The 25,247-nt window shown below is 36.0% G+C and overlaps 1 protein-coding gene across 1 annotated transcript in view; it reads left to right on the top strand.

Annotated features, from left to right (window-relative positions):
* The window catches only part of Cap-H2 (Chromosome associated protein H2), an 85,020-nt gene that overhangs the window by 11,205 nt on the left and 48,568 nt on the right, over nt 1-25,247 (top strand). The window contains exons 3-5 of the mRNA XM_089107924.1: nt 11,364-11,545; nt 14,770-14,906; nt 21,767-21,959. Of these exons, the coding sequence (XP_088964050.1) occupies nt 11,364-11,545; nt 14,770-14,906; nt 21,767-21,959 (512 nt within the window). The remainder of the gene's footprint in view (nt 1-11,363; nt 11,546-14,769; nt 14,907-21,766; nt 21,960-25,247) is intronic.

Below are 25,247 nucleotides of genomic sequence, written 5' to 3'. Positions count from 1 at the left end.
CACCAAAAACAGAACGGCCTGATCCGTCGACATTCCTCTTCAGAATCCAAACTGGGTTGGACTTAATAGTCTCCGCAATTCTAGAAACTCAACCATTCTAGTATTTATCATCTTTTCAAACACTCTACTTAACACTGGGAGAAGAGATATAGGTCTATAATCACGAAACGAATTCTTATCACCACCATTAAATAACGGAATAACTTTAGATGACTTACAAAATTCTGAAAGAATACCACATTTTTTACACTGTTCAAATAGATACACCAAATACTCTGATACAATTGGAATTACATGCTTCAAAACTTTCAGGGAAAAATAATCACTACCTGCGGCAATACTCTTCATGCTCCAAACTGTATTTCGGAGCTCCTTAGCATTAATCGGACGCAAATAAGCAGAAACATCACTAGCCATAGGTAAAAACTTAACAAAAGACTCTTCTACAGAGGAGGAGGATCCTGTACCTGCCATATTTTCTCCAATATTTGCAAAGTGGTCACACATTTGGTCAGCTGCTTCCTTCGGCGATGAGGTACAAACCATGGCAACAGAACTCAGGGTTGGGCGGATTACCGAGTTGATTGTTTTCCAGGTCTTCGCAGGATTTCCTTCCGACTTTTTAAATTCTTCTCTGGAATATTCTATTTTAGCTTTTCGAAGTAGCTTATTCAATTCGTTGTTATATTTTCTGTATCTCTCTTTGGCAGGTGGTAATGTATTAGAATACTTTAATAACCACCTCCTTTTCCTTATCACAGCCATCAATACCTTAGAAATCCAAGGTTTATCTGTTGTCTCGGTTTGAACAGACTGCGTTGACATTTTACAACATGACTTCAATATTTCGTTCACTTTACCATACAATGAACAAAAGTGCATATTTACATCAAGTTCACTATCTTCAAGAAACTAAAACATACATTTTCCTAATTCATTTTTAAACCGAACCAGAACATCTCGATCAATTCTCAATGTGTTTTTGAATTCTTACTCTTCGGTGTGCAAAAATTATTCACACTCAGCAGAACACCAAACTGATCAGAAACATCATTAATCACAACACACACGAACAAAGGTCTATTTTCATCAGCAAGCTCGTCCAGTTGCTTTTTTAAGAGCTCCATGTATTCCTCAGTAAAACTTGACAGTGGGCGGTACGGTACAACCGCAAAAAATTTCTTTTCCGATTTACATAATTCTAGTACCACAGTTTTAAATATAATTTTCTTATTTACGCGCTTATCATTCCTCACCTTAATTACGAGACCATTCCTAACATAAACTGCCAGTCCACCATGTTGCCTTTTCTCTCATTTCTGAACATGAAGTCGATACCCACCTATATCTAATAAACTTGTCGTATGATCTCTCAACCACGTTTCTGTCAGAGCAATCACATCTAATTTCGAAAGCAGACATAATTCCTTTAAATAATCCAATGAGCTATCTAGACCTTGACAATTCCACGATAACAAATTCAGTCCACTGGGTCCTGACAACACATTATTAATTTCAGTAGGGCATTTACAATATGCTCTAGGGGATGCCTCACAAAAATCTTGATCTAGATCCCTATGGAGAATACCACCTTTTAAATCCTGAAAATTTAGCGAATCTCTCTCGTGATCTAAATCTTTCCAAATCAACAACTAGAATAATAACCATTCATCGAAGGAGTAGTGAGAGAGCGGTCAAAAGAAAATACAATATTACCAATTACTTTTCCTGGTTCACACTAAATCGAAGACAGGCCGGCCGTAAAAAGAAAATAAACCTGAAAAGAGAAAAAAGAAAAAAGATTAAAAAAAAAAGTACAGAAAAATGGAACAGAAAATAAAAATAAAAAGAAAAACACATTAGCACACAGAGAAATTCCGCCACAATAATAAGCGCATCCATTCAACAACATAGGAGCCTACTACCACCTACTCATATTTATCCTTTAAATTAAAATCAAAAAAATCTTTACTCTTAAATAAACAAACAAAAAAACAACAAAACATTTTTTCATTTCATAAGCTAAACTTTTCATAATTTGTCTAAACAACCAAACATATACAAAACCAAAAAAAAAAAAAAAAAAAAAACTATCAAATCAATAATTCCTTAGGGCCCCCGGGAGCCACAGAGGGGAGAAGTCCATACGCTAATTCATGAATCGACTCATCGCAAGTAAACTTTACTTTTCGACCACCCGGTCGTTCAAAAAGGAGATACGGTGGGACTGTATTAGATACCCATGACGTAATAACTATCGAACTAAGACGCGATTTCTTTTCATGCAGTCTTTTCCTTGCCTCTCTCACCGAAAGTGGGGCATCATCTCTCATATAAATATTTTGCTGGTTTCGTATCATTTTTCCCTTAAGCTTTTTTCCATTCTTGAGTATTTCGATCTTATTCTAACGGTTGCTTACATTAACCTTGAAATATTTCTTGTCCTTTTTAATCTCAATAACCGAAAACTGTGGTATCACTGGTAAAGCCAAACCGTCTGTACATAACTCAATAAACATTCCTTTAGCCTGATCCTCGTCTTCACAAACTGTCTTCCATACTATCACATTATTTTCCGTCGGCTGATATTCTGTAGCCGTAATCCTACCAGACATGCGCAAAGTCTTTTCTTTGTAGTACTTCACTTCCGTTTGCAGGTTAACCACTTGAGTTTTCAGCATAGAAACTTCATTTCCTACAGCAGTCATGTGTGAACTTGACCCCGAAAGTTCAGTCCGTAAAGCCATTTGCTCCGATTCTATTGCTTGTATTTTATTTTCTAGTGTAGTAAATCGCTGATCGATCGAATGGACTGAGTTACGAGTATCTCGCAAAATGTCCATCATTTTCGAAAAATCCTCTGACAAGTTCTGTAATGATGCCGGAATTTTCGCTGACTCCCGAGTAATTTCAGACGTATTGGGGGTGCTTGTCGTCATATTCCCACTTAATAAATCCTCATCCTGACGACTCCTCTTATTCTTTTTCCTAACCATTTTGAGGTTGGAAATAATAACAAAACTGTCTTACCGAAAAAAGCACCAAATCTTTACCCACGTTCGTGGGAAGGTATAATAATCTTAGCTGTTAGGCACGGCAAACACCTTAATCTGCCTTCAATTGAATTCAAGATCCAAATCTTCTTTCTGCACGTCAACTGGTTACAGCAAATATTCCTTCAGACAGCAATGTATATCCTCAATAAAACTCTATTATTTTGCAAACATTTTGCTCAGATCACAGCACACACAGCAGGGTTCGGACTCGCCTATAAATTCCAATAAATTCCTATATTTTAATGCACTCCTATAAAATGCCTATATTTTGGCTAAAATCCTATTATTCCTATATTTTCGGCTGAAGAGCACCAAGAACATTGCTCATGATTTGCAATTTTCACTGCTCGTTAAGTAAGCCAAGATGAGCTTTTCTTTGCTTTTGACTCATTGACTCTGCTTGTAGACTGTGCTGTCTTTCGGTGTAGATCGATAATTAATTACAACTGTTGAGCTGTTTGAACTTAACTAATGCTTTGTGTTGGGCTTAGTAAGCTGCTTCTGCCTGGGCTATGCTGTGGTGTTAACTTAGAAGCCTATGTTTTGTTGTTTGTGATGTTGGGCCTGTCCGAAATGAGTGAAGATCAGTATATAAGCTAGCAGTCTCTGCTTAATGAGACTGGAGTTCTTTCTTCCGACTTATGCGTTTCCTGGCTGAACGAACACTATAAAAGACTGATGCGAATACGGCCCAGTTTCGGAAATATCCACATCTTCCTTTTTATGGCCTTTTAATCGCGGGATGCTATTTTGCAGGTGATGCTTGGTAATTAAGTATGGGGCCTACCAAGTTTAATAGTTCATGGCTTGCTAAGACGGATTGCAGCGGTAGAAAGATTTACGAATGGTGTAAGACTGGGAACGACAAGTACTCCTCCTTTTGCAAACTCTGCTTGAAAAATCTTGGTTGCACAGCTGTGGTTGCTCAGCTAAACCAACACGTGCGATCTGCAGAACACAAAGCCGCAGTTACTGCTCAACTACATCCACTACAGCTTCACCTGATGGGACAATCTCGAGTTGATGAAACAACCAAGGATAAACCATTAGTTGGTACAAACATGTTTTGTGAGCGTGATGCCGCTTATAAACCTGAGTTAATATGGACACTTCAGACGGTATAGAGTTCCATGTCTGCTAACTCTTCAGACCATATTGTCGAATCCTTCCATGCGATGTTTCCCGGTAAGATCCCCGATAGAATGTCCCTATGTGCGAAGAAATTCACGTATCTGATCACCGATGCGCTGCATCTTAACTGTATGCAAATGCTTGGGAAGGACATTCAGTCATATTTTGTACTAGAATATGACGAGACAACCAACAACGCTGGTATGAAAGAGTTGCAGATACGTGTTCAATATTGATCCTCATACGGAAATGAAATCCAGAGCATACATTTATGCACAAGTTTTATGGGCCTCGCGACAAGTGATGACCTGTATAGGAAGATTATGTCAAACATTGAGTATAATCAGCTGCCACTTGAAAAACTGATCACGCTTGGAGGTGACGGACCAAACGGCAACAAAAGCGTTTGGAACAGGTTCAATGCCGAAAAAAAGAAAGTGACGGGAAAGGGAATGTTGAAGATTGGTACTTGCAACATCCATATAATCCATAACGCTTTCTTGAACGGTCTTCAGGTGTTCGGAGAAGAAAGTTCCAACTTTGTTATTCTTGTGCATTCATTTTTTGACGGCTGTCCGTTACGTTGTGAAGACTATCGAAAGTGCCAAAAGAAAGTGAGGGTGCCAGAGAAGTCTTTCATGAAGCATGTCCCAAGCCGCTGGCTTACGATTGGATGTGCCTAGCTAGAACCATGCACCAGTGGCCGGCAATCTTAGAGTACTTCCTGAACTTTGTGCCGAGAGAGAAAAAACTGAAGAATCTTCTGTCCACTCCCAAATTTTTGAAGATTGTGGATTATATCAAAATTACGACGATGAAGGCCCAACTCGAGTTTGTTCTAGCCTCAGCAGAACTGGTCATGGGTTTCACCCAACTGTTCCAGAAAGAAGAACCTCTCATTCATGTTCTGCACTCAAAGATCAAAAGACTAGTTGTGACACTTTGCGGACGGGTCTTTACTCCAGATTTTGTGACCGAGACTGAAAGTTTCTCACCAGAAATGTTGAACCTTGCTGAAAATTTTGCAGAAAAGCCCATAGTTACAGAAAATGTGGAACGAGCTTTTGGTGAGAAAGCAACAGTGAAAGACAAGTCCATTTTCTATTACAATGTGCGAAAATATTTTATTGCGGGTTTTCGCCATATTTTGAACAAGGATATTTCTGCCATATTTCTGGATAAGGATGGTTTTTAGAGGCTTTACGCTATTTGAGTCCAATCAACATGAAGGATTCAAGCAGCATTGTAGACACAGCGGTTGTGGTACGCGAGATTGCGATTGGAAAAAGCTCAGACGTCGCCCAGGCTGAGTGGCTGCTTTTGCGAACGGAAACTGGACCCCGTGAGGACATTACTCAGATCGATCATTTCTGGAGCCATTATTTTGGTCTGGTGAATGAGCGCGGGAAAGCAAGTACCCGAAACTTACCAAGCTTCTGGAAAACCAGAACTGTTTGCTATTACAAAAGAGCTGTTGAATCTTGCACATTCCGCACGGTCTTGGTATCAAGAATATCTGGATGAAAAAGAAAAAGAAAAGCCATCTGAGAAGGAGAAAGCAGTTTTCGAAGAGGACAACAAGAGGAAGTTGCTGGAGGTTCATGACAAAAAGACAGAAATAGAAGACCTGGAAAGCAAAAGGAAAAAACTTAGAGCATCAGATCAAGAAAAGAGAACAGTAGCAGATACTCTACTTCAGGAAGTGACTGACAGAATGAAGAAGGCTGTCGAGTCCAAGAGCTTCATAGACATTGCCCTAGCTGTTTCTTTGCTCGAAGGAGCTGTGAAGTCCAGAACAAGTGGAAGAGAGCAGATGGTGGAATCTGTGAGAATGGAGCAGTCTCTTGCAAAGAGAAAAACTTACCTCATATCGAAATTGATACCCAAGAAGCTGCAAGAGAGGTTTCAAGTATTTTAACTGTGTCAGTCAATCATTGGCATAGTATGTGTAACTGATTTTTTACTGTTTTTTACTATTTGTACAGTTTGTATTTGAAATAATAATAATAATAAAAAAAAAAAAAAAAAAAAAAAAAAAAATTTAAACTCGGGAAATGCCGAATTTATGTGACCAGACATCCCATGACATCTACTACAGATCTGATCTTGAGGACTTCCGAATCCTATATTTGGCCTATATTTGGGCCCGGGAAATCCTATAAAAATAGAACAGAGCCTATAATTTGAAACGAACCGACTTGTCCGAACCCTGACACAGTTTAGCATTAATCAAACTATATTCATTTCGTGACGTCACTCACAGAGCAGGTGATAGCAAGCGCCTAGAGATGTTAACCGGCTGATAGCTGATTCATTACTGAACTGCTGTTATTCCAAAATTTTATTTTTAGTATTGCTTGTTTTCGAAACTTTTGATAAAATATCTTCTTGATTAACTTACTGTTCAGATAAACATAAATAATAGTCATTATTTTTAAATCAAGTCCTAGTAATTTTTTTCCATTTGGCAGTTTTTTTTTACCCGTCTTTTTTTTATTTAGTTTTCAAATACTAAGGGGGCTGGGAGCACAAGTATGCAAGAGGAGATGCTGCATACATTTGGTTAATCAGTTTCAATCACGGAGATTATCTTACCCTTTATTATGCTTCCCAACCTTTTAACTGCAAAAATACCACCAAAAAGTCCAATTTTGGTGCCATATGGAGCTTTACGATTGCTTATCAAGACTAATTTATAGAAGCATGGTCAATATCTCTAAGATGTTGCAGTAGCCTGCCAGTTCTGCTGGTCAGCAAAACCAGATAGTAAGCGTCAGGTATCAACCATGATGTCGGATGCACATTGCTCTAAGCAGTCCAAGTTAAGCAGCATAAGTTACGGGATTTTACATGGGTCTCTTGACATAGAAATTTCTTGTTCACTATGTAACATAAGTACTATTTTTATTATTTCAAAATAACGTTTTGGATTTAGCAAAGATTTTGAATTTTTTATTTATAAAACTAATGAAAGAAAAAAATATCTCTCTGCTAATTTTTGAAAAATGCATGCGGTATACTTGCCCCTACATTTTTGTCATTTGATGTCCCTGTCTATACTATTGACTGACAGGTCACAGCTTTCACCTCCAACAATTGAAGAAACCCAAACTACCAGTTAGTGTGACAATTTGATAATGTACCGATCACTGGCACCTGAAAACACATTTTCGTCGTTAAATAAAGCTTGGCTAGTTTCACCTACAGTCTATTAAAATTCAAAGAGACATATTGAAGGTGACTATTTTTCCTGGTTTTGCGATTTAATCTATCGTGATACTTGGCAAAACTCCTCATAATTGGCAAACCTTACCACAAGCTAGTTGCACAATATAGCCTCTATTTTTTTTTCTATAGCACTTACCAATAAGTACTGTAAATCCTCTGAAAAACTTTTAGTATCTTGCTATAGTTTTCCATTAATAGTAATAATAAAAAAAATACAATAAAGTGCCAGAGAAAATTGAAGCCAGTCAGTAACAGGTGTATTATCGTACTTATCAAGGAATTTAAATCATACTTGTTAAACAATTTTTACAATCTAATTATTCTACACTCATTCCTAAAAATTTTTTCACTAAACTAAAAAAATTGAGCAATTAAAAGGCCACAATCCTTGAATCACATGGTAGCCACAGCAAAATTCTAGATGAGGTGCCCATCTTGGAAAGTGTCCTTGTAATTTTGTTCTTTGGATTGAGCATATATGGCCTATTTCTAACAAAATGAGTGATTGTATTTTCAATTGATGCAATTTTTAAGTATTGCCTATAATAAATTTCTCAAATGATTATCACTAAGTTGAAAAATGTTTAACTTCCTAAGTAGCCAAATTACTTGAGCTTAGTGAAAGTATGATTTACGTAAAGTAAATTAAGCGGGTTTTCCATGTGAATGTGAACGGGACATAAAACCAATGTGTATCTGGCATGAAAATGTGATGGTACCCTTTTAGGGCTTTTCAGCCTTGCCACCCAAGAAATGACACGGATGGCGTTGACCACGTTGACCAAGAATGGCGTTGACCACGTCGACCAAGAATGGCGTTGACCACGTTCGCCACCCTGTAAACAGCTCTCTGTAATGGTCCAGTGATCCATTAGCGGCGAAGAAAAAAAACGAAAAAGAGATGCCAATGATACTTCTATGAACAACTCACTGTAACACCAAGCCGCCTGGGGCCAACACAGCCACGCGCGTTGCTCCTCCATCCCAATCTATTCAACGCGTCCCTCTTTAAACTTTGCCAAGAAGTTCCCATTTTTCTTAAATTTTTTCTTACGACGTCCTCCCACTCCATTTGGGGACGACCTGCTTTTCGTTTGGCCCAAAACAGTTGGCCAACAAAGGTGATCTTTGGCAATCGGTCATTCTTCATTTGCAGAACGTGTCCTAGTCACTGTTTGAGATACGGCAGTCAGTCAAGTACCCAAAATAATCCGTCGAAGACATCTAGAAAATCCTCATTGGTTTTCGGAGCGCCCACGCTTCAGAACCATACTTGGCATTTTGCATCACTGAAGCTTCCAATATTCTAATCTTGGCTCGCAAATTTATCTTCCTATTCTTCCAAACATTTATCAACTATAAAAAAAAACACCCTAGGCCTTTGCCATTCTACTTTTAATATCTTCACTGCACCCGCCATCTTTACTAATAATACTATCTAGGTAAGCGAAGCTGTCCCCTTGATTGATCTTCTCGTTAGCCAACATCACCTATTCACCTTCACTTATTAGTAGTCTTAGTGACCTAGTCTTCTTAACATTAATTTTCAAACCTATTCTTGCACCTTGTACTCGTAAAACCTCTAAAAATTGATGCATTTTGCTACAATTTTCATCTAGGATGTTTAAAGCATCAGCATAATCTAAGTCTCGGAGAGTTTTACATGCCCAACTGATTCCTTGTTCTTCTATTCCCTCTGCCGTACCTTTAGTCTGCATTCTTTTTATTTTCATATGGTCTATCACTCAAATAATTCTTGGACAAGCACCCTCGTCCTCTCTACTGAACATAAAGTGTTTTTGCTAATATTCCTAGCTGAAAATCTACCTTTCTCCGCTAAGATACCATTAATGACTTCACAAACTGTTTTCCTAGAATTATTCCATCCATCTCCTACATTGTCAAATTTAGACTTTGTAGTTTAGTATTCAACTGTTCCCGGAAAGTTTCTGTGAAATTCTCATCCTGGAGTTTTCAGCTTCAGATTAACCTTAGACACTAGGCTACTAGATGTTGATATTTACTTTCAACATCAATAACAGCATTCCTATATAGCCTAGTATCTTGATCCTTTTAGTCTTCTGTTTACAATAATGTGATCAGTAAGGATAGCTGTCTTACCATCATGTGATTACCATGTTAACTTATGGGTCATTTTATGACCAAATACTGTTTTGGTTATAACTAGATTTTTATACCTACAAAATTGAAGGAGTCTGTAGTCATTACTTTTACTGCATCAAATTTATCTAGGCTAGAATACCACCTATCTCTGTTTTTGCCGACCTGGACATTAAAATCCCCTAATAAAAATACCATATTTCTACCTGGGACCCTGTCTATTTGTTCCTGTAACTGCAAGTAAAATTCACCTTAGTTACTACCGTCTCCATCAGTCGGTTCTACAGGGGCATATACTACAATGACTGATACACTGCGATTTTAGTCATAAAATGAGCAACTAGGATTTTGTTATTAATACCTTCCCTACCTTAACAATCATTAGCAGCCTTCGTATTATCATGAGCCCTACTCCCTGACTAAGCATCCTATCCTTCCTTCCTGAGTAAATGAATTCTATATCACCTAATTCTGTGTTTCCTTCTCCTCGGATATGAGTTTCTGAAACTCCTGATAAGTCCAGTTTGAAGTGTCTGAATTCGTCAGTGAAAATGTAGATGTAATAGTTGTTTTTTAACGTTGTAACATTCCAAGTTACAATTTTTTATATTCTTTAAATCGTTGAAATTATTATGGCCTCGGGAAAAGTAATGGTTTCAGAACCACTGCAGGACGGGGACTAGCATTTCTTATCAAGTCTACATAAATTGCTTATTCCGGCTTAGAACCGGACAGCAAGAAGTTCCTGGGACCTTATGTTGAATGGAGGCTTTGTGCAATCCTGGGCCCATCTTGGTTTTTGGTGATGCTCTTCTACCAATATGGTTTTCGACCATTGTGATTCCAAAGATGCACTTTTTATTTCAAACGGACGCTATTTTCGGGGGTTGGGGGGCTCAGACTCTTCTCTGAAATTTTCACAAAAAAAGGGTAATAAACTTTTACCATTAAAATTAACTGAAATAATAAATAACATTCCTGAATCAGCTTTAAATGGTAATTGTTTCTAACCAGATAATTTTTCTTTCAAAAGGGGATTGTAACTCCCAGTCACTATAGGATGTGGTTTGTTCTTTACTAGGTTCCAGCTTTTTCTGTAACCTTTACTTTATTCCCCTCATGGGATCGTCTTGGCAGCTTCCTAATGAGGGAGAAGGGTGTTCAAAAGGGAAGTAAATGTGCATGGCTTTGAAAATTTCATCAGTTTTTCCAACATTCGTTTTTTTTAACCTTTCTGTTCTAAAAACAAAATTAACTCGTAAATTTTTTTTTTTTTATAGAATTGAATTTAAAAGACTGTTCTCAAGTACAAATAAAGAGAAAAATCGAGACAAAAAAAAATTAATCATCTAATAAATTGATCAAGGCATGAAGTTTGAGCCAAAAAGATGTATCTGTTTTTTCGTTGCGGCTTTTCCCTCGTAAAAACATAGAAAAATTAATTCACGCTTTCCTCAATAAAAACTCCTAGGAAAACTTTAAAACAATCTGAAAATACAAAAAAAAAATTAATCTTGAATTGACTCAAAGGGTTTTTTGGGATGTCAATATTACGCTGAGCAGTGCGGTGAAGCCCTGTGTTAATTTTGCATGGATAAGGATACTCCATATATATTTCCGAGGGAGGGAGGATAATTTTGATTAATTTTTTCCTGGAGGGGGGGGGGTAAATTATTTTTGCTGAGAATTAAAATATTTAATTCAATTATTTTGTTTATTATAGTCTTTTATGGGGGGGGGGGCGGAACTGTCTTTACCGGCGTTACTTGTTCTTGTATTTGGGACAAATATAATGCGAAGAATTTCATGGACTCTTATTTCTCGTAGATTTTAGACGAATATGTAGACATTATTTCAAAAGTCCAAGTGAAAATTGATGGTGTTGAAACTACAATAGACTTTTCGAAAGCTTCATATGTTATACAAAATATGGCAAATGCATACTCAAAGAAGGTTGAGTTACTTCTTGAACTTGTGGAGAAATTCCGTGAAGATCTGAGAGTTTATAAGTAAGTAGTCTTATTTATTTTTTTTTCTTTTTTTTTTAATACCTTGGAGTAGCAAATATAGGAAACTAAAGTGAGTCATAAATTTTGTTCTTATTTTAGCATAGTTCCTGTGGTGTTCATGAGGTTTAGGATGGGACTCAGGCAAAAGCCATAGTGAAACGTAAGGTGACATTTTGATTAAAGTAATCAGACAGTAATTCGTAATTAAAATAGTAATGAAGGAATGACTGAGAAAGGAGCAAAGAGAAGCATCTCTTTAGCGATTAAACAACTATTAAAGCTTAGAAGGCACATGTGATACTATTCCCCTGCCTCAGTCCCAAACACAGAATATAAAATATCAATCTTAGCCAAAATCATGAACTAAAACGACAAGGAAAAGTTGGTCACATCACTTTAGGATGCATGAGAAAATGATCCTTTTTTGAAACTGTAAATATTTCTATTTACGGTTCTAGGAAAATGTTTGGGCGATGACGTTAATAGACCACAAGATGAGAATTTGAGATAAGCTTTCTAGGAGTAGTTAAATATGAAACTTGAGAGTCTAAAATTTGGCAATGTAGGCCTAGAAGATGATTGGAATAATTTTAAGAAAATAATTTAGTAAGTAGCAGATAGTGGATTTGGGAGAAAAGTTAGAAACGTGGCGAAGAATATTAGTGAAAACGTTTTAAGCTTGATAGGAAAGAGACGGTGTTTCTATAAGAAGTATTTTAGTGGTAGGTCTTATGTGAATAAGAGGAATGCAAGGAAAGTAGAAAAAGCATTAAAATAGGAATTAAGGAGTTGTGAAGTAGAGGCCATGAATAAAATTGTCAAAGATCTAGAAGATGCAGCCAAATGGCATTATGGTTAAATATTGTATTGGCATGTTAGAAAATTGAGAGGGAGTGGTCAATCAGGACTTGTCCCAATTAAACTTAGAAACGGGGCCTCCATTAGTGATAAGGAAAGGGTTAAACAGAGATGGGCGAATTTTGAGAATATGTTAAACCGTGGTAAAAGTTACAGAAAATGGTATAAAAAAGAATGAAAAAGTTTGTGATAATTTGGAATTAAATGAAGATTTTTTTGTTGGTGAGGAAGAGTTAGAGACAGTGCTAAAACGAAAAAAACACACACACAAAAAACAACTCCTGAGGTCCTGATGATGTGGTAAATGAGTCTTTGAAATATGTTGGTTGTGAAGTTACAGATAAATTATCGAAGATTACAAATATGATTTTTCAAAGAGGGGAAGTTTCTAGCAATTTTAGGAAAACTTGAATTAAACCCCGTTATAAAACAGATGATAAGAGTGAGTACGTTAGTTATATAGACAGTCAGGGAGGTTTCATTAGGAAAAAAATACTTAGTATGACGATACTTTTTGGAAGTAGAGATGGTTTAGATAAAGTTTAAGAGGAGAAGAGTGTGATTTTTAGGAAGGGAGAGGAGGCGTCAACCAAATTTTCCCTCAGATTAATAATTGGGAAGTGCCTGTGTCATCAGACCCCTTTAATTTCAGTCTCATAGATTATGAACGAGCGTTTGATTCAGCCGAAGGAAGAACTTTAGTGATAAATGGGATAGCTTCACTTACCTGGGTAGTATTAATAGTAAAGATGGCAGATGCAGTGAAAATATTAAAAGTAGAATAGCCAAGACCCAGGTTTTTTGTTTGTTTTTTAATCACAGCTGAGAAAAGATTGGAACAATAGGAATATCAGTCTGTGAACAAAGATGAGAATATTCGAAGCTGTAGCTATTATAGAGGTCATGAATGGTCTAGGAAAGTTTGCGCTTTGGAAGACGGAGGAGGATCTGCTATATGTTTTTCATAGGAATTGTCTACTGATTGTTTTCGATTCCCGTTTGACTGACCATATTTCAAACACTAAGCAAATGAGAAATGTGGCTCTATCCCGCTTTCTAGGGCTATAATAAGAGAAAAGGTTGAGATGTCTAGGGATATTTATTTACACAACATGAAAATAAAACAATTAAAATCGAACAGCTGATGGCTTTTTATTTTGTAAAAACATGAAAAGAAAAGTCATGATTTTACCCAAAAGTGCTATGAAATTGAAGGAATTGGTGCCATGTGATATTTCATTTTAAATTATCGGGGAAACTGAGTGTTTGAATTTCTTCCCTGTAAAAATAATGTCAACAAAGTGGACAATTAAAGCGCTAGGTATCTGCAATGTCCCCCTAATTGACGGCAGAATAGTATTGAATGGAACAAACCTGTATTTGACGAGAAATGATTTATTAAATCCTATATAAAACTGGACGTAAAGGCGCTGAAACAAAATTCATTGCTTCTAAAGTTTAACCAGGTGGCTCTTTGAAAATCTGGCTGCCAAAACATAATCTTACTAGCGAAACTGGTAAAAAAAAAATTACCCTATTTGGTATTAATAACTTGGCGAGGTTTTATTCTGTTGCTACGGTTTATTTGCTAGTCAAGCCTTAAGACATTCAAAAAGTAGTAAAAACTTAATAGTTAATTTTCTGGTTGCTATTTAAATTTCACGGCAAAGAATCGCCAAATTAGATGCTTTTAGATTTGACTTGTAATAAAGCTTTAGTAACAGAACAAATGATTTTCAAAAATATTTATTATGAATTGTATTATCGCCCATACTTCCATGTGGTTGACTCCGTATGTGGCCTTGAGAAAATTCAGTTCCAGTCTTTGATCTTACCCTCCGTCCTTAATATTTATAAAGCGACAAAAAATAAAAATGAAACGCCATAGAGGCGTGATCTTTGAACCTTACATTGAACGGCCTTCTGATTCTGTAATATATCATCCTCAAGACACAGGGTTTGGGTTAGGTGCTCCATGTATAGTTACTAGCCCTGCTTTGCTATTTCATGACAACAGCGAGATAACAAGGTCTAACTTTGTTTTTCTTCTTTGTCCAACAAAATATTTAGTTTCATTCTTCCTATAGTGTAGCTGATTCAACCTAAAATTGATCACGTTCGAATTGTGCACTAGGTTTGATAGAGTTCTTTCGTAGTGCGTACTGAATATTGAAACAGAAGGTTATAGTACTTATGGATACTTTTTAGTCTTGCCGAATTTTTACTAGCTGCACGACTTTTCTTTCAGTAAATTAAGTTACTACTGTATTTCCTTTTGTGATGATGCTACATTAGAATAAAAATGACATTGGCTCCATAGCTGTAAGCTACTTGTAAGTTTTCTGAGTTACCTCTTTTTTTTTTAGCACCGGTGGAAATCTAGAAGCGAACACGAATGCAGATGGAAGACAGAAGAGAAACAGAAAAGCGGTGCACCGACTGGGAATAAATGCTGAGGACTTTGATTTAGATTTCCTAAGGGAAGTCGGAAAACACACTAGCAGTAAATATAAGAGACATTTTAAGACAACTATTAGATAAGAGATAAGATATTCATTTCAAAAAATTACTATCACAAGCCTCTAAGGGTCGAATTTGAATTTTGGAGCAAAAAAAAATAAAACTGAAAGACTGGCAAGGAATTCCAAAACAAAAACGAAAAAAAAATCAGAATAAAAAATAATTCATTTGCCAATAATTAAACTGGTAAATGCCAGTTAAAAAGTCAAAAAGATAAAAACTGATCAAACTAAACTAAAAAAAAAATACCTATAGAAAATTAATATTTGCTTTAGGTTTTAGGCACGCACATTAGTTTCATTTAAAAAATTAGAAACATCATGAAAAGGCAACATCGTATATTCTAAAAACATATTCCAGTTCGGCCCAGGAATACCCCGATACTATCACTACTACTGCTACATCCTCGCTGCGATGCTAATCCAATCCTTACTGGCAAAGGTTCCCCCTTCAGCCTTCTGCTTTGGCACACGTATTTTTATTTCATCTTAAACTGGTATGTTCAGCCTTTGTCTTGCCATCTTGTGGGCTATTTAGTCAATCAATCAATCAACCTTTTATTTTTAAATAAATGAACAAACGAAACAATTAACATGAACATTTCGACTCAAAGCAGTGCTTGTGCGAGTCACACCTGATATTTGTAAACAAATTTATATCATACTATGAAGTGAAAAAAAGAGAGCTGATAACGTAAGAGAGGAATGAAGAATTAGGAAGGAAAGAATTGAGAAGAGGTGGAGTCAGAGAAGGAGAGTGAGAGGATAAGATACAAAAGAAAAAATAAGACATTAACTCATGCGGGATCAAATACTGTGTAAGAGAGGTAACGCTTTTGGAGTGTGCCAAATGATTTTATGGATTTAATAGATTCATTAATTGAGTTCCATACAGAAATACTTGTATAAAATGGAGAGTGTCGAGACCTTGTAAGCCTTCTTCTTGGTAGCACAAAATTGTACTGCTTGCAGCGGAGAGCTCTTCTTCGATGGATTGTACTGCAAAGTTCGAAGTACCTGGAAAGACCTTGAGGAAGTCTATTCGATACTGCCGAGTGTGCTAAATGCAGATTACTAACGTTGATTATCTCTGTTATATCTATTGTTCTAGTGTCTCTGTATAGGTCTGTTGAGGGGCATAGCCTGGGGAGGCAATATATGGCCTTGGCTAAACGGTTTTGTGGTCTCTTTAAGGATTTTAGATGAGATTTGAATGTATTGCCCCAGACAGAACAGCAGTAGTTCAAGAAGGGGAAGACAAAAGCATTATAAAGCATTCCATCATGTCAGCACTTAGAAGCAGGCTAGCTCTATGTAACATTGATGTTTGCCGTGAGACTGTTGAAGACACCTGGGATATGTGATGTTTGAACGAAAGAGAGGAATCTACAAATACGCCGAGGAACTTTGTGACTGTGGTCTGAGGAATGGGATTTCCATTGATTGATAGTGCGACAGTGTGAGACAATGAGGAGTTTGAAGGAGCAGAAGTGAAGACTATGATGCAGCTTTTTATAACATTTACCTGAATTTTGTTACGAAAACTCCAGTCAGATATTTCGTCAAGAGTTTTTTGGGCCTTTTTTGCAGCAGAATCTGATGATTCAGCAGCAATGAAGAAATTTGAGTCATCAGCGAATAGTACTGGGTGTGCATTTGTAGTCAGACATGTTGTCAGGTCATTGATATACAAAATAAGCAAGAGCGGTCCAAGTACCGACCCATGAGGTACGCCAGATTTTACCGACAATTCTGCCGACACACTACCCTCCACAACTACACTCTACTTATGATCAGTCAGGTACGATGAAAACCACTCGTGAGCAGCACCATATATTCCAAATGAATGTAATTTTGCGAGGAGGACTGAATGGCATACTGTGTCGAAATCTTTAGTGAAATCCAAAAAAATCCCTAGTACCTTTTCTCCAGCATCCTGGTTAATTAATAAGTATTCAACTGAATCAACTAAGGCATGCAAAGTTGAGTAATAACTCCGAAACCCGTATTGATGGGGAGAGAGTAGCGGCATGCCATCGAGGAATCCATATAATCTGTTATAAACCACTCGCTCGAGGACTTTTGATATACCCGGTAGAATTGATATGGTTCGATAATTAGAGATAAGACTCTTGTCTCCTTTTTTGTAGATGGGAAGGACTTGGACAGTTTTAAACACGTAAAGTAAAATAAGATGTATGAACATGGCCTATGTTCCTTCAGAGGGTACGTCCAAGCAGCCTAAGCAAGTCTTTTTCGGCATATATTACACTGTAGCCGAGTGCAGTTGAACCCTTTTGCTCATAAGAATCGTTTTTGGTCTTATCACCGACGTCTGTTTTTAAAACCTTCCTTTAAAGAATTTATTTTAACACCACCTACCATATCTTTATTCTCTTTTTTTAGTGCAGTTGTTTTTGTGGTATATTCAGTTCGGATCCTTTTGCTTCCCCATGCGCTCGTAATTTGCTTTTCTTTGCTTTTTGCGTAATCTGCTTTCATTAATATTTTTGCATTTCTTTGTCTTCTCTGTAGCCTTGAACTATAGCTGTAACTTTGCCAAAATAAAGAATCTATTCCCTCCCCCCCTTTTCAGCATCTATATTAATGTTACCTTCATGTTGAACATTTTCTTGCCCTTCCACTTCAACTTTGGGTCACTAGCTTATTTTGGGGTTTCACGCTAAACGAAATCCATCACATTAATTCAAATGAAGGGGATTCTACTTGGAATCATCCGTAAGCTTCTTAGTTACCCCTACTGATACTTCGATATTTCCATTGAGCGTTCTTCATTGAATATCACTTTAAACTAAAACAAAATCTATGTAAATGGAATCAGCATGAAAATATTATTTTATACACATGTTGTCTTTATACTGCTATTTTTATAGTTTGGTTAATACTTCCATCGGTTATACTTTACTTACTATTCAATGACATGAGCAGTTTAAAAAGTCGATAAAAACTACTTTTTGTTTTGTAGCAAGAAGAATTAAATTTTAAGTTGAATATTTCGTTTTTAGATGGTCGAACGATCTTTTTTTTTTTTTTTTTTTTTTTTTTTTTTTTTTTTTTTTTACTCGAACCGAAGGCAAATTATTTTCTCCAAGAGACATGAATACATTGGAGGAAAAATGACATAAAGAAGGGGGATTTGAATCTATTCTTTGTCGAAAAACCCTCTTTTGTAGAATTAGCAGATATGTACACTTAAGTGGTTTCAAAGAACGGGCGGGATTTTAGAGGAGAGTCAGGCTTGAAAAATAACAAAATAAGCAGGTAAATTATATGAGGAAAACAGAGCTTGATAGAGAAAACTACAAAGTTCTTGTTTAGGGAATGTGCTTACAGCCTTTCTCTGTGTACGTGTTGCAAAAAAAGGATTTTTGCTCGTGGTTTAAAATTTTATGTCTGAAGACAAGAACAGTGGGCTAAAAACGGTGTTTGAAATTTTTTTTTTGCTATTTAGCAATAACGTAATTTTGCGAACATCTTAGGCTTCGAAAGAAAGATATAAAAAGATCCATTACTTGGATAAAAAAAAACCGTTTTCAATGATTTTTTAAATTCAATTTTATGAAAATTAAGGTAGGTTTGCTTTTTCCATGGGTCTTCTGTCCTACAAATACCAGAGAATAAAAGAATAAGCGCAAAAAAAACTTGATTCTTCATTTTGATTTATGTTCATTTAAGCTTTATTTATTTGTTCATATCTGTTATTTGAACATTTGACCTGATTATTCGTTTTAATTTCTGTTCGTTTGAGGTTTGATTTATTCATTCGGAGTAATTCTGCTACTTGTAAGCTTGATTTGTTGCAGGAATGCAGTTTTTTCTCGTTTTAGGTATTAATCTCACTCTTTACTCGTCTTTGAGAGATTTTATTTGGAGTCTTTTAATTCATCACCTACAAAACGTGCTAGTAGAATATTGCGTATGTGTGGGGTTTTTTCACCGGATACCTATCGTAAGCAGAAAATCCTTTTATTAATGCAGTAAAATATTATTTCATGTAGACAATATTCTGCAGAATATATTTCCTGAACTTATCATACTTCTGTAAGCACCTTGTAACACACTTCAGGAAAACACACTTACGCTTATTTCACATAAAATTTTATGAGGGGGGGGGGCACGGATATCGTAATATATACCAGGGCCTTTGTAGCTCTGATCCCTTGTCGTAATAAAAACAAGAGATAAAAAACATTTTCGAAGCTTTTCCGGTGAGACTTAAAACAGAAGCAAAATTTTCTGCCTGATGTCAAATTTCTGGAATATGTTTATCTTGTATCTCAGTAACAGGAAGAGATCAAAAAAATCCAGAGTGGGCTAACGGATTTTTTTAGGCTGTGTATTTAACTCATTTTTTGACCACAATGGCATATGTCTCTTTTTTATCATGACAGTCTTCGTCGTTTGTTGTCAAGTGACAACAAACTTGACAGTGTCAAAGTGATGTCAGTGTTGTCAGTGTCAAATGACAGTTTTCGTCGTTTGTTGTCAAGTGAGTCACATCAAATAGTGGAAGTAAGAATATTTCTTAGTACCAGTTTTAAAACCATCACTTGATCAGATTTGTTAATGATATTTAAGTACAAATAAGATCTTTCAGTTCAGTATTTTTGTTTTCAACCCCAAAGTTTAAATAAAACCTACTCGAAAAACTCTTCTGAAAAACTATTAATTATCCTTTGAATCCTCAAACACTAGCCTATGCGTTTGTCTCTACCAGACAAGCACGCAGGGTAGAGGGTGCACCCGGGCCCATGCCCTTTCATAAGATCTTGAAAGTAATTTTTGTTTAGTTTCTTTTACTTTCCAAATAATTTGGCTATTTTCGTGTTCTTTCGGCTTCAGGTCTCACAAAAACATCAACCTTTCCCCCCAGAAAATAAGTTGTTACCCACAGGTTTTCTTTAACAAAACCGTTATAACGCTTAAGATCTGAAACCGTTTTATTTTAAAAGTATTAAGGGTGTGTTTTCCTTGCTCAAGGTATTCGAATAAATAAAGTTAATGTGGGAACTTAAATATAGAGTCAAAATTTTATGATATAGCTGTGACATTCTTTGCCATTTAAATTCATTTTATAATGCATAAGTTTTTGGTAGATTTTTTTAAGAAACAAAAACTGAGTTTTAAACTGTCAAAATAACTAAAATGCCCATCTCAGCTTTATTGAAAAATATTTCTATAATAAAGCTTCGAATTTTCTTTAGCTTTAGAATGAAAATTAGATTTTAGTTTTTTGTTGTTTTTTTCTTGGTACCCCATCAAAATTCAGTTTAAGGTTTTTTGATTGAATATAGTTTGATTGAAGTTTTTTTTGATAGTTTGGTTTAGCATATAGATTTTTTTTTCTTTTGCATGGGAAAAAAATCACTATAAGTATGCATCTCCAGAAGTATAAATCGAAAAATATCACAAAACATTCTGTTAGATTAATATTAATTAAGGAAATACAAAACGTCTCTACTTATTATGTGTGGTGTTGACCAGGGTCATTATGAAGGGCATAAGCTATATAGCTTTATGATTTATTTTAAGGCAAACTCTGATTGAATCCAAGATTGAATAGCTCCAAGTTTTAAAGTGAGTCAAGTATTTCTTATGGAAAAATACTACTCTAATGATTTGCGTTTTGGGTTTCGTGCCGAAAAATGCATTTTGGAAAAATTAAACAAAGAGAAATTTATTTTCTGCGAGCTCTTATGGCTAAAGTTCAAGAATAAGATATGAAATAAGTAGTTGTTTGTTCCGCATTAAGAACGTCCTTAGTATAAAAATATATTATCACACATATATCAGTTCTTTGTTTTTGAACTGATATATCAGTTCTTTGTTGACAACCCTGCTTTTTTTCAATTTCAAATAAACTATATATTATGCGTCTTGTACAATAATGCCGTGTTGAAAGTTCCTCCGACATTGCTGATTCAAAATACGTCAAACTCTTCAAAACTGGATATACTTGTTTGGAAGTTTTCTCAGGGGAGAGTTTTGAATGTCTTGTTATGGGTAATGCCCTGTTCAAAGAAATTTTACTTTGCAAATTGTTTTTACTTGCTGTTCTGATCTTAATAACAGTTACAAGTTTGGAATTTTAATGAACTACAGAATCTTTCTGACTCGAGATTTTTTTTGTAACAGTGTGACTACCACCTGTGTAGTGGAACTGTAGAGATTGTCTTGCGCGCTGGATTTATTGCTTGTAACGTAGTTAACTTTCTACAATCCAAAAAGACTATTTGTTTGCGTCTTATTTTATTGCTACTGTCGCTTGAGCTTGTAATGTAAAAACTAATTTTGTAATGCTTTTCAGTCATAACTCTTTTATTCAACAAGTAGAGTGCCAAATTTTAGATTAATACTTTTTTTCTGTTACAGGAGGCGTATTAGGGAAAACTATTTTTTAAAAAAATACGTTTAGGAAAATTTGTTTAGTGAAAATGATAAAATCTGTCGATTTTATCCAAGTCAGACAAATAGGTGGTGATGTGTGAAACTTGAATTCAATGCTTATTGAGATCTATCCCCCTGCCGTAACTTCACCTCGTTGAATAGGACACATTGTATACTATTATGTTTCCTGACCTGATTAATAGTTATATCCATAAACGGGTTTAACAAGATATTTGTATAGTGTAACAAATCAGCTTCAGTGGGCCCTCCGCTACCAGCCCGCACTAGGCAAATGACCTTCTTAAACTATTGGTTACTTTGACCCCTGTGAAAAGGAGGGGTTCTAGGACTCTGTGGGTGATGGGTTTGTCACCTGTATACATTATTTCTGCTACATCAGTATTATCATTTGCAGTTATCATTATTTAAATTGCAGCTAAAAATCTGCGTCGATTAGACCCCAGAGAAGCGAGGCAAAACGCTCGTAGTTTTCCATTTATTACGTTGCCGCCTTGGTACTTAACCAATCAAAATACAAGTTCGGCTACAGAAGGTGACGCTCCTGGAGCTAATAAAACCCCTCTTATGTCTCTATCTGGAGATATGGTTGGCTATATGGAAGATTTCAGGTAAGCTAGTCATGAATTTGATATGCCTAATGATGAATTTCTTAAATCTAGTATCGAAAAAAGCAATGCGGCAAAACCATTTAAGTATAGGCCTAAAAAAATAAACTATAATCGTCTTGATCGTTAGTGATGACAATTTTTCCCCCTCCTTTCTTTGCCAACAGTATACCTAGGAGTATATAGAACTATTGCATAGTGATTTCAAAAAGTTAACCTGTTTACCAATAAGGTCGCCATTGCTTGTTTTATCCTTATACCTTTTTCCTGATTCAGAGTGAATAAAAAGAGAAAGGTATCTCCCATTTTTCCCTGGTTACTGTGTATGAAATTGGTTGTTGTAGAAACCTGAAAGGAGGCTCATTCAGTTGGAAACTAAAAGTTCTAGTTCCATTTTGGAGGGCAAAAGTGATTAGAGGGTAACTGCACTCTTTCCAGGTTCTTTGTTGTCCCTAGGCACCCTCGTAACGCCCTGTGGTATCAAATCAGAACTTTTAGATATCCATTTGATTCCAGATATTAAAACTTCCAGTAAATATGCCTCTGGTAATGTCATAATCCATAAATGTCATAATCATAATCCAAAAAAAGAAATATAAAAAAGAAAAAATTTTGTCAGCAGAAATTGGGTCATGAAAAAGGGACAACGGATTTTTACTTTTGAACAACTTGAAACTTATACCCAAAGACTATTTATAACTAGACGTGGAAGCTCGTTTCTGCCAATGCTGATAAAAGAAATTAGTGACTCTAGCACTGTAGTAGACGTATATAGTTGATTTTTTCTTATTTTCAGACAATTTTTTGCTAACAACAGTAAATTTTCAGTGGGATTTTGCTAACAACAGTGACAATGTATAGAGGACCATGTAAAAAAATTTATTTCTTAAAAGGGATTGTTGCTACCTGTTTTAGTGAAGCTAAGGATTATCGTGAGATCGATAAATCTGACACGTGGCAAGTTTGAGCAATATTGTTTTGTAATTTCCATATTTCGTAATTTTTGTATTTCGTAAATTTACAATAATATTTATATGTTACAAATGATCCTTTTAAGCTCAGCTCCATTTACTCGATTTTTAGGCTCTATTATCAGGTCGTAATGTTTTTTAAAATAAATTTGTTTGCTCAGTTTTCCCACTTGTTTAATTATTATTTGATTTAAAGATTGTTATTTAGATTAAAGATTATTATATTTTCTAATACCTGAAAGTCCATAGACCCGCGAAGACCCAACGTACGAAAATAAGGGTAACGGCCAGGCGCCCCGAAAATGGGACTCAAAAAGACCAAAAAACATTTTCTTTCTTTGATCGGTTTCAAAGATATATCCTTAAGTCCTTGGGCCATGAGGGCTCCATTGTACAAAATTAAAGAAAGAAAAAACACTGGTTCGGCAAAAAATGGGGCACGAAAAAGGGCCCTATTTTTATTTTTGCTTACAGCATGAAAACTACAAATAGAAAGCTATAGAAAAGTAGGTTAGAAAGCTATTTTCAGATCAACCTGAAATTTTCAGGGGGATCACTCCCTGGGCCAATAGGGCTTAAAATTTATATTGACGATGGGACATTATGGGTGCTGAAAAAAGGAGCAATCCTGAATTGAAGCCTACATTCGTGAGGTTTTGGGACAGGGGGGTCCTTATGTGCCAACAAGCTTAAAGTTAGACCCGAAAAAGGCCAATAAGTCCATGAAATAATGGAAGGCAATGTGCAAAAAAAAATTGAAAAAGATATTTGTTTACTAGATAAAGGGCCGAAAAAAATCCCGAAAAAGTGAGCCATCTTGTTCTGATGGGCTTGGAACATCTATCCGGAAATCCTTGGCTCAAGGACAGTCCAATGCACAAAGAAAATGAAAAAAAAAATACTTCGGCCGAAAACGGGGCATGAAAAAGGCTAGATCTTTTTTTTGAACCGCTTGAAGCTTGTATTTATAAGCGCTTCAGCCAAGAAGCTAATGTAAAAAAAAGAACTTTCTGGGGGAACAGCCCCCCCCCAAAAAAAAAATAGTTATTGGAACTTATATCTGTAAGTCTTTGAGCCAAGGAGGTAGGAGACACCCGATGCACAACAAATTGGAAAAGTATTACTTTTCTAAAAACTGGTCCCGAATAAGGATTTTTTTCTATATGATTATTGGTAAATATTTTGGTGAAACAAGTGAAATCTTCATGGTCTTCATGTTCTGTGTCTGTAAAGGCTGTCTGAAGCTGTTCCACCGCGCTTTAATTTTTCTGGTTATGTCTCTGCTTTCAAGTGGAGAGGTCATTGTAAGCATCCATGAAAGCTGGCAGCAGTTACAAATTGAAGTTAAAATAAAGTTTTGAAGGTGCTTTTGTGGCAATTCCCTTGCTCCATTGCTGAGGATTTTCTTTGAACAGTGAATAGAAGTGATAACATATCCATACAAGGAACATTTTTTTACTGGTTCGACGGTGCTCCCATATAATTCACAAGCCGCTTCTGTGTGATTTGGCTTGATTTTACAATCTGATTTTCTACATTTGGGACTGAAGCAGGGGACGGTATCACCTGGGCCTCTTAAAATTTAATAGGTTTCTTGCTCATAACGAAATTGGAGATGTTCCGTTACTCCTTTCTTGTAGGGATATTAGAAAGTTGACCCACAACAAGAACATCATCTTTTTCACACTAATCAATATTTCTTGAAGATCTGATGAATATATGACATCAGTTCTTTCCAAGAAAAATTCAACTACAAGCTATATCATTTTGGAAATTTCGAGGGGCTAACAGAAATCTGAAAATTTAGATACTGATTGCTCAAAATCTAGTGAAGCCCTTGCTTGCTAAAAAACAAACTGGAAGCAAAAAGTTGGTCGGTGGCTCCTCTGCTATCTTCTACCTGCCCCTTCTATCCTAAATTTTTGGCCAAAGGTTTCCTCTGCTCCTTAAGACAAAGTCCATCAAAATCATCCATATTAAAAGGGATAGAACACAAGCCTGCTTAACTGCCGATTCAATACGAAACTAGCTACTAGCCTCATTTCCTACCTTAATCGCAACAATATTATTCTCATACATAGCGCTAATTACTTTAATTTATGAAATTAATTTTGCTTATTTATTTTCACAATTCAGCGTGACAACATTTAAGAAAATGTGATACTGGCAAGAAAACTTCATAATGTGGAAAAAGCAACAAAAAATCTTAGAAAATTGTTGTTTTCAGGTATAATTGGACCAAAGAGGCTCCAGGGGCCTCTTTGGTTTGTCTCAAAGGGGCATGCGTGCATCGTGTTTTGTCGCCATAACCCCTCTTCTA

Source organism: Artemia sp. Qi Xiang Cuo, chromosome 1 (assembly GCF_049724085.1).
Source record: "Artemia sp. Qi Xiang Cuo chromosome 1, ASM4972408v1, whole genome shotgun sequence".
Taxonomy (NCBI): Eukaryota; Metazoa; Arthropoda; class Branchiopoda; order Anostraca; family Artemiidae; genus Artemia; species Artemia sp. Qi Xiang Cuo.
The sequence above is the reverse complement of the archived record's forward strand: the minus strand, read 5'-3'. Positions and strand labels throughout refer to the sequence as shown.